At 56.0% G+C, this 10502-nt stretch overlaps 1 protein-coding gene across 1 annotated transcript; it reads right to left on the reverse strand.

Annotated features, from left to right (window-relative positions):
• Window positions 1–9697: 9697 nt before the first annotated feature.
• Window positions 9698–10267, reverse strand: LOC132403510 (death-associated protein 1 homolog). The gene has a single exon (XM_059986909.1). The coding sequence runs from the start codon at window positions 10212–10214 to the stop codon at window positions 9894–9896; it is 321 nt and encodes a 106-aa protein (XP_059842892.1). The 5' UTR covers window positions 10215–10267; the 3' UTR covers window positions 9698–9893.
• Window positions 10268–10502: the final 235 nt, after the last annotated feature.

Here is a 10502-nt window from a genome sequence, read left to right on the forward strand (position 1 = left end):
AACTTGCTCCTGGGGCTGGCGAAATCCGCCATCCGAGGGTCTTGGAAACGGGTGGCGGGAGGATCTCCCCGGGCAGACTGCCTGGCAATGTTTAGGGGGTATGTTCGTGCCCGGGTAACTATTGAAAAGGAACACGCGCAGTCCACAGTGGCCTTGGAGGAGTTTCGAGACCGTTGGGCTCCGCGGGGTGTAAATGCCATCGTGGATAGAGATGGCAACATTCTGGTGTAATGTCTATTGTCTATTTGTAGTGCAGTAATTGTGTTTGCCACTGTTTTGTATATATTGTATAGCACCGAAATTTGTAATAAAGGATTTTGTAATAAAAAAAAAGCACATTCGACCGAGAGCATGTCCCCTGTGAGATCGAGTACAGCATGTTCGACCGTGAGCTTCAACCCTGCGAGTTTGAGTACAGCACGTTCGACCGTGAGCTTCAACCCTGCGAGTTCGATTACAGCACGTTCGACCGTGAGCATCTCCCCTGCGAGCTCGAGTACACCACGTTCCACCGTGAGCTTAGGCCCTGCGAGCTCGAGTACAGCGCGTTCGACCGTGAGCTTCAACCCTGCGAGCTCGAGTACAGCACGTTCGACCGTGAGCATCTCCCCTGCGAGCTCGAGTACAGCACGTTCGACCGTGAGCTTCAACCCTGCGAGCTCGAGTACAGCACGTTCGACCGTGAGCTTCAACCATGCGAGCTCGAGAACAGCATGTTCGACCGTGAGCTTCAATCCCGCGAGTTCGAGTACAGCACGTTCGACCGTGAGCTTCTCCCATGCGAGTTCGAGTACAGAACGTTCGACCGTGAGCTTCTCCCATGCGAGTTCGAGTACAGCACGTTCCACCGTGAGCTTCTCCCATGCGAGCTCCAGTACAGCACGTTCCACCGTGAGCTTCTCCCATGCGAGCTCGAGTACAGCACGTTCGACCGTGAGCTTCTACGCTGCGAGCTCGAGTACACCACGTTCGACCGTGAGCTTCAACCCCACGAGTTCTAGTACAGCACGTTCGACCGTGAGCTTCAACCCTGCGAGCTCGAGTACAGCACGTTCGACCGTGAGCTTCTCCATTGCGTCCTCGAGTACAGCACGTTCGACCGTGAGATTCTGCCTTGCGAGTTCGTACAGTACGTTCGACCGTGAGATTCAGCCCTGCGAGTTCAAGTACAGTACGTTCGACCGTGAGATTCAGCCCTGCGAGTTCAAGTACAGTACGTTCGACCGTGAGATTCAACCCCGCGAGTTCTAGTACAGCACGTTCCACCGTGAGCTTAGGCCCTGCGAGCTCGAGTACACCACGTTCCACCGTGAGCTTAGGCCCTGCAAGCTCGAGTACAGCATGTTCGACCGTGAGCTTCAATCCCGCGAGTTCGAGTACAGCGCGTTTGACCGTGAGCTTCAACCCTGCGAGCTCGAGAACAGCATGTTCGACCGTGAGCTTCAATCCCGCGAGTTCGAGTACAGCACGTTCGACCGTGAGCTTAGGCCCTGCGAGCTCGAGTACAGCACGTTCGACCGTGAGCTTCAACCCTGCGAGCTCCAGTACAGCACGTTCGACCATGAGCTTCAACCCTGCGAGCTCCAGTACAGCACGTTCGACCGTGAGCTTCAACCATGCGAGCTCGAGAACAGCATGTTCGACCGTGAGCTTCAATCCCGCGAGTTCGAGTACAGCACGTTCGACCGTGAGCTTCAACCCTGCGAGTTCGAGTACAGCACGTTCGACCGTGAGCTTCTCCCATGCGAGCTCCAGTACAGCACGTTCGACCGTGAGCTTCTCCCCTCCGAGCTCGAGTACAGCACGTTCGACCGTGAGCTTCTCCCCTCCGAGCTCGAGTACAGCACGTTCGACCGTGAGCTTAGGCCCTGCGAGCTCGAGTACAGCACGTTCCACCGTGAGCTTCAACCCTGCGAGCTCCAGTACAGCGCGTTCGACCGTGAGCTTCAACCCTGCGAGCTCGAGTACACCACGTTCCACCGTGAGCTTAGGCCCTGCGAGCTCGAGTACAGCGCGTTCGACCGTGAGCTTCTCCCATGCGAGCTCGAGTACAGCACGTTCGACCGTGAACTTCAACCCTGCGAGCTCGAGTACAGCACGTTCGACCGTGAGATTCTGCCTTGCGAGTTCGTACAGTACGTTCGACCGTGAGATTCAGCCCTGCGAGTTCAAGTACAGTACGTTCGACCGTGAGATTCAGCCCTGCGAGTTCAAGTACAGTACGTTCGACCGTGAGATTCAACCCCGCGAGTTCTAGTACAGCACGTTCCACCGTGAGCTTAGGCCCTGCGAGCTCGAGTACACCACGTTCCACCGTGAGCTTCAACCATGCGAGTTCGATTACAGCACGTTCGACCGTGAGCATCTCCCCTGCGAGCTCGAGTACACCACGTTCCACCGTGAGCTTAGGCCCTGCGAGCTCGAGTACAGCACGTTCGACCATGAGCTTCAACCCTGCGAGCTCCAGTACAGCACGTTCGACCGTGAGCTTCAACCCTCGAGCTCGAGTACAGCACGTTCGACCATGAGCTTCTCCCATGCGAGCTCGAGTACAGCACGTTCGACCGTGAACTTCAACCCTGCGAGCTCGAGTACAGCACGTTCGACCGTGAGCTTCTCCATTGCGTCCTCGAGTACAGCACGTTCGACCGTGAGATTCTGCCTTGCGAGTTCGTACAGTACGTTCGACCGTGAGATTCAGCCCTGCGAGTTCAAGTACAGTACGTTCGACCGTGAGATTCAGCCCTGCGAGTTCAAGTACAGTACGTTCGACCGTGAGATTCAACCCCGCGAGTTCTAGTACAGCACGTTCCACCGTGAGCTTAGGCCCTGCGAGCTCGAGTACAGAACGTTCGACCGTGAGCTTCAACCCTGCGAGATCGAGTACAGCACGTTTGACCGTGAGCTTCAACACTGCCAGCTCGAGTACAGCACGTTCGACCGAGAGCATGTCCCCTGTGAGATCGAGTACAGCACGTTCGACCGAGAGCATGTCCCCTGTGAGATCGAGTACAGCACGTTCGACCGAGAGCATGTCCCCTGCGAGCTCGAGTACACCACGTTCCACCGTGAGCTTCTCCCATGCGAGCTCGAGTACACCACGTTCCACCGTGAGCTTAGGCCCTGCGAGCTCGAGTACAGCGCGTTCGACCGTGAGCTTCAACCCTGCGAGCTCGAGTACAGCACGTTCGACCGTGAGCTTCAACCATGCGAGCTCGAGAACAGCATGTTCGACCGTGAGCTTCAATCCCGCGAGTTCGAGTACAGCACGTTCGACCGTGAGCTTCTCCCCTGCGAGCTCGAGTACAGCACGTTCGACCATGAGCTTCAACCCTGCGAGCTCGAGTACAGCACGTTCGACCGTGAGCTTCTCCATTGCGTCCTCGAGTACAGCACGTTCGACCGTGAGCTTCTCCATTGCGTCCTCGAGTACAGCACGTTCGACCGTGAGCTTAGGCCCTGCGAGCTCGAGTACAGCACATTCGACCGTTAGGTTCTCCCCTCGAGCTCGAGTACAGCACGTTCGACCGTTAGCTTCAACCCCGCGAGTTCGATTACAGCGCGTTCGACCGTGAGCTTCAACCCCGCGAGTTCTAGTACAGCACGTTCCACCGTGAGCTTAGGCACTGCGAGCTCGAGTACAGCACGTTCCACCGTGAGCTTAGGCCCTGCGAGCTCGAGTACAGCACGTTCGACCGTGAGCTTCTCCCATGCGAGCTCGAGAACAGCACGTTCGACCGTGAGCTTCAACCCCACGAGTTCTAGTACAGCACGTTTGACCGTGAGCTTAAAACACGTGAGTTCGAGTACAGCACGTTCGACCGTGAGCTTCTCCATTGCGTCCTCGAGTACAGCACGTTCGACCGTGAGATTCTGCCTTGCGAGTTCGTACAGTACGTTCGACCGTGAGATTCAGCCCTGCGAGTTCGAGTACAGCACGCTCGACCGTGAGCTTCAACCCCGCGAGTTCTAGTACAGCACGTTCGACCATGAGCTTCTCCCATGCGAGCTCGAGTACAGCACATTCGACCGTTAGGTTCTCCCCTCGAGCTCGAGTACAGCACGTTCGACCGTTAGCTTCAACCCCGCGAGTTCTAGTACAGCACGTTCGACCGTGAGCTTAGGCCCTGCGAGTTCTAGTACAGCACGTTCCACCGTGAGCTTAGGCACTGCGAGCTCGAGTACAGCACGTTCGACCGTGAGCTTCTCCCATGCGAGTTCGAGTACAGCACGTTCGACCGTGAGCTTCTCCCATGCGAACTCGAGTACAGCACGTTCCACCGTGAGCTTCTCCCATGCGAGCTCGAGTACCGCACGTTCGACCGTGAGCTTCAACCCCACGAGTTCTAGTACAGCACGTTTGACCGTGAGCTTAAAACACGTGAGTTCGAGTACAGCACGTTCGACCGTGAGCTTCTCCATTGCGTCCTCGAGTACAGCACGTTCGACCGTGAGATTCTGCCTTGCGAGTTCGTACAGTACGTTCGACCGTGAGATTCAGCCCTGCGAGTTCGAGTACAGCACGCTCGACCGTGAGCTTCAACCCCGCGAGTTCTAGTACAGCACGTTCGACCATGAGCTTCTCCCATGCGAGCTCGAGTACAGCACATTCGACCGTTAGGTTCTCCCCTCGAGCTCGAGTACAGCACGTTCGACCGTTAGCTTCAACCCCGCGAGTTCTAGTACAGCACGTTCGACCGTGAGCTTAGGCCCTGCGAGCTCGAGTACAGCACGTTCGACTGTGAGGTTCTCCCATGCGAGTACGAGTACAGCACATTCGACCGTGAGCTTCAGCCCTGTGAGCTCGAGTACAGCACGTTCGACCGTGACCTTCTCCCCTGCGAGCTCGAGTACCGCACGTTCGACCATGAGGTTCTCCCCTCGAGCTCGAGTACAGCATGTTCGACCGTGAGCTTCAATCCCGCGAGTTCGAGTACAGCACGTTCGACCATGAGCTTCTCCCATGCGAGCTCGAGTACAGCACGTTCGACCGTGAACTTCAACCCTGCGAGCTCGAGTACAGCACGTTCGACCGTGAGATTCTGCCTTGCGAGTTCGTACAGTACGTTCGACCGTGAGATTCAGCCCTGCGAGTTCAAGTACAGTACGTTCGACCGTGAGATTCAGCCCTGCGAGTTCAAGTACAGTACGTTCGACCGTGAGATTCAACCCCGCGAGTTCTAGTACAGCACGTTCCACCGTGAGCTTAGGCCCTGCGAGCTCGAGTACACCACGTTCCACCGTGAGCTTCAACCATGCGAGTTCGATTACAGCACGTTCGACCGTGAGCATCTCCCCTGCGAGCTCGAGTACACCACGTTCCACCGTGAGCTTAGGCCCTGCGAGCTCGAGTACAGCACGTTCGACCATGAGCTTCAACCCTGCGAGCTCCAGTACAGCACGTTCGACCGTGAGCTTCAACCCTCGAGCTCGAGTACAGCACGTTCGACCATGAGCCTCTCCCATGCGAGCTCGAGTACAGCACGTTCGACCGTGAACTTCAACCCTGCGAGCTCGAGTACAGCACGTTCGACCGTGAGCTTCTCCATTGCGTCCTCGAGTACAGCACGTTCGACCGTGAGATTCTGCCTTGCGAGTTCGTACAGTACGTTCGACCGTGAGATTCAGCCCTGCGAGTTCAAGTACAGTACGTTCGACCGTGAGATTCAGCCCTGCGAGTTCAAGTACAGTACGTTCGACCGTGAGATTCAACCCCGCGAGTTCTAGTACAGCACGTTCCACCGTGAGCTTAGGCCCTGCGAGCTCGAGTACAGAACGTTCGACCGTGAGCTTCAACCCTGCGAGATCGAGTACAGCACGTTTGACCGTGAGCTTCAACACTGCCAGCTCGAGTACAGCACGTTCGACCGAGAGCATGTCCCCTGTGAGATCGAGTACAGCACGTTCGACCGAGAGCATGTCCCCTGTGAGATCGAGTACAGCACGTTCGACCGAGAGCATGTCCCCTGCGAGCTCCAGTACAGCACGTTCGACCGTGAGCTTCTCCCCTGCGAGCTCGAGTACACCACGTTCCACCGTGAGCTTAGGCCCTGCGAGCTCGAGTACAGCGCGTTCGACCGTGAGCTTCAACCCTGCGAGCTCGAGTACAGCACGTTCGACCGTGAGCATCTCCCCTGCGAGTTCGAGTACAGCACGTTCGACCGTGAGCTTCAACCATGCGAGCTCGAGAACAGCACGTTCGACCGTGAGCTTCAACCATGCGAGCTCGAGAACAGCATGTTCGACCGTGAGCTTCAATCCCGCGAGTTCGAGTACAGCACGTTCGACCGTGAGATTCTCCCCTGCGAGCTCGAGTACAGCACGTTCGACCATGAGCTTCAACCCTGCGAGCTCGAGTACAGCACGTTCGACCGTGAGCTTCTCCATTGCGTCCTCGAGTACAGCACGTTCGACTGTGAGCTTCTCCATTGCGTCCTCGAGTACAGCACGTTCGACCGTGAGCTTAGGCCCTGCGAGCTCGAGTACAGCACATTCGACCGTTAGGTTCTCCCCTCGAGCTCGAGTACAGCACGTTCGACCGTTAGCTTCAACCCTGCGAGTTCGATTACAGCGCGTTCGACCGTGAGCTTCAACCCCGCGAGTTCTAGTACAGCACGTTCCACCGTGAGCTTAGGCACTGCGAGCTCGAGTACAGCACGTTCGACCGTGAGCTTCTCCCATGCGAACTCGAGTACAGCACGTTCGACCGTGAGCTTCTCCCATGCGAGCTCGAGTACAGCACGTTTGACCGTGAGCTTAAAACACGTGAGTTCGAGTACAGCACGTTCGACCGTGAGCTTCTCCATTGCGTCCTCGAGTACAGCACGTTCGACCGTGAGATTCTGCCTTGCGAGTTCGTACAGTACGTTCGACCGTGAGATTCAGCCCTGCGAGTTCGAGTACAGCACGCTCGACCGTGAGCTTCAACCCTGCGAGTTCTAGTACAGCACGTTCGACCATGAGCTTCTCCCATGCGAGCTCGAGTACAGCACATTCGACCGTTAGGTTCTCCCCTCGAGCTCGAGTACAGCACGTTCGACCGTTAGCTTCAACCCCGCGAGTTCTAGTACAGCACGTTCGACCGTGAGCTTAGGCCCTGCGAGTTCTAGTACAGCACGTTCCACCGTGAGCTTAGGCACTGCGAGCTCGAGTACAGCACGTTCGACCGTGAGCTTCTCCCATGCGAGTTCGAGTACAGCACGTTCGACCGTTAGCTTCAACCCCGCGAGTTCTAGTACAGCACGTTCGACCGTGAGCTTAGGCCCTGCGAGTTCTAGTACAGCACGTTCCACCGTGAGCTTAGGCACTGCGAGCTCGAGTACAGCACGTTCGACCGTGAGCTTCTCCCATGCGAGTTCGAGTACAGCACGTTCGACCGTGAGCTTCTCCCATGCGAACTCGAGTACAGCACGTTCGACCGTGAGCTTCTCCCATGCGAGCTCGAGTACAGCACGTTCGACCGTGAGCTTCAACCCCACGAGTTCGAGTACAGCACGTTCGACCGTGAGCTTCTCCATTGCGTCCTCGAGTACAGCACGTTCGACCGTGAGATTCTGCCTTGCGAGTTCGTACAGTACGTTCGACCGTGAGATTCAGCCCTGCGAGTTCGAGTACAGCACGCTCGACCGTGAGCTTCAACCCCGCGAGTTCTAGTACAGCACGTTCGACCATGAGCTTCTCCCATGCGAGCTCGAGTACAGCACATTCGACCGTTAGGTTCTCCCCTCGAGCTCGAGTACAGCACGTTCGACCGTTAGCTTCAACCCCGCGAGTTCTAGTACAGCACGTTCGACCGTGAGCTTAGGCCCTGCGAGCTCGAGTACAGCACGTTCGACTGTGAGGTTCTCCCATGCGAGTACGAGTACAGCACATTCGACCGTGAGCTTCAGCCCTGTGAGCTCGAGTACAGCACGTTCGACTGTGAGGTTCTCCCATGCGAGCTCGAGTACAGCACGTTCGACCGTGACCTTCTCCCCTGCGAGCTCGAGTACCGCACGTTCGACCATGAGGTTCTCCCCTCGAGCTCGAGTACAGCACGTTCGACCGTGAGCTTCTCCGCTGCGAGCTCGAGTATAGCACGTTCGACCGTGAGCTTCAACCCTGTGAGCTCGAGTACAGCACGTTCGACCGTGAGGTTCAACCCTCGAGCTCGAGTACAGCACGTTCGACCATGAGCTTCAACCCTCGAGCTCGAGTACAGCACGTTCGACCGTGAGCTTCAACCCTGCGAGCTCGAGTACAGCATGTTCGACCGTGAGATTATCCCCTGCGAGTTCGAGTACAGCACTTTCAAACGTGAGCTTCTCCCCTGTGAGCTCGAGTACAGCGCGTTCGACCGTGAGCTTCAGCCCTGCGAGCTCGAGTACAGCGCGTTCGACAGTGAGCATCTCCCCTGCGAGCTCGAGTACAGCACGTTCGACCATGAGCTTCAATCCCGCGAGTTCGAGTACAGCACATTCGACCGTGAGGTTCACCCCTGCGAGTTCGAGTACAGCACGTTCGACCGTGAGCTTCAATCCCGCGAGTTCGAGTACAGCACATTCGACCGTGAGGTTCACCCCTGCGAGCTCGATTACAACACGTTCCACCATGAGCTTCTCCCCTGAGAGCTCGAGTACAGCACATTCGACCGTGAGCTTCAGCCCTGCGAGTTCAAGTACACTTTTCATTATTACAAAATCCTTTATTACAAATTTCGGTGCTATGCAATATATACAAAACAGTGGCAAACACAATTACTGCACTACAAATAGACAATAGGCATTGCACCAGAATGTTGCCATCCCTATCTACGATGGCATTTACATCCCGCGGAGCCCAACGGTCTCGAAACTCCTCCAAGGCTGCTGTGGACTGCGCGTGTTCCTTTTCAATAGTTACCCGGGTACGAACATACCCCCTAAACTTTGCCAGGCAGTCTGCCCGGGGAGATCCTCCCGCCACCCGTTTCCAAGACCCACGGATGGCGGATTTCGCCAGCCCCAGGAGCAAGTTGACTAGGACATCCTCATCCCTCCATGCCCCCTTCCTTACTGGATGACCATATATAAACAGGGTGGGACTAAAATGCAGCCAGAAGGCGAGAAGCAGCCCACGCAAATGTGCAAAAAGAGGCTGCAGCCTCACACACTCCATGTACATGTGGAACACCGTCTCCTCCAGCCCGCAGAAGTGGCATGTGGGTGGGAAGTCCATGTACAAACTGAAAAACTTATTGCAGGGCACTGCCCTATGCAATACCCTCCAGCCGAGATCCCCCAGGTGCATGGGAAGAACCCCAGCGTAAAGGGACTTCCAGTGGGGACGCTCCTCACCTCTGGGTGGAAGGACCGACCGCCATGGCGTGTCGGGATGGTGAACAAGGGCAAGGAAGTGGAGGATGTGGAGTAGCAGCCCATACAGATACCTCCTACTTGCATCCCTGAATGGGACTGTGGGTATCAATGAGAGACGGCTCAAGTTGTGTGGACACGGCTCCCGGAGAAGATTGCGGGGTCTGGGCCCGACCAGCAGCTCGGCCTGAGTCGGTCCACACAAATGAGCCGCACCGACCGTGAGCATCAACACTGCGGGCTCGAGTCCAGCACGTTCGGCCATGAGCTTCTCCCCAGTGAGCTCGAGTACAGCACGTTCGACCACGAGCTTCAACCCTGCAAGTTCGATTACAGCACGTTCGACCGTGAGCTTCTCCTTTTTTTTTAATTAAAAATGGCTAATTATTTCCAAATGCATTTTGACACAGTTTACAAAATTTAAAATCATGTGTTTCTTAGGAAGATAGAAACTTTCAAATAGCCAGGACATTAGGAGACCGGTTAATGATCTGGGGTATCTCCCATAAGATTACTGATCTGCACCAATATCTGTACATTCATTTCAAGGCATTGGACTCTTCACTTGCGAGGCTGATGGATGGAATGATTGATCTGATGTGAAATAGGCAGTTTCTCCACTGATGGAGAAGGCTTCTGGTGGGCAACTTGTGCAGCAGCAGGTGGAAAGTCTTTATCCCCCCTTGCTAAAGCACCAGAGATAATTATTGGTACAGATGGTTTAGGGCTGTTGGTTTCCCAATCTTCACTCTCTTTATCTTTCTCAGCAGAAGACTGAGCTGTAGAACCTTGGTGCTTTTTCACAATGCGCATACCTCCTGCCTTAACAGCAGGAGGGTGGCCCGCTTTGGTTTCCACCTTCTCCCTGGGTGGGGAAGACATCCTCGCCCCCTCGCCGCTCCGCACTCGGTCGCTCTGCTACGAAGTGGCAACGTGGCTCCTCTGCGAGCTCGTGTACAGCACTTTCCTCCGTGAGCTTCAACCCTGCGAGCTTGTGTACAGCACGTTCGACTGTGAGTTTCTCCACTGCGAGCTCGTGTACAGCACGTTCGACCGTGAGCTTCAACCCTGCGAGCTCGAGTACAGCACGTTCGACCATGAGCTTCAGCCCTGCGAGCTCGAGTACAGCACGTTCGACTGTGAGCTTCTCCTCTGCGAGCTCGAGTACAG

Source organism: Hypanus sabinus, chromosome 13 (assembly GCF_030144855.1).
Source record: "Hypanus sabinus isolate sHypSab1 chromosome 13, sHypSab1.hap1, whole genome shotgun sequence".
NCBI lineage: Eukaryota > Metazoa > Chordata > Chondrichthyes > Myliobatiformes > Dasyatidae > Hypanus > Hypanus sabinus.

Excerpts from the sequence above, each read along its gene's own strand:
- LOC132403510 (XM_059986909.1), bottom strand. The coding sequence starts at position 10,214 with ATGTCTTCCCCACCCAGGGAGAAGGTGGAAACCAAAGCGGGCCACCCT.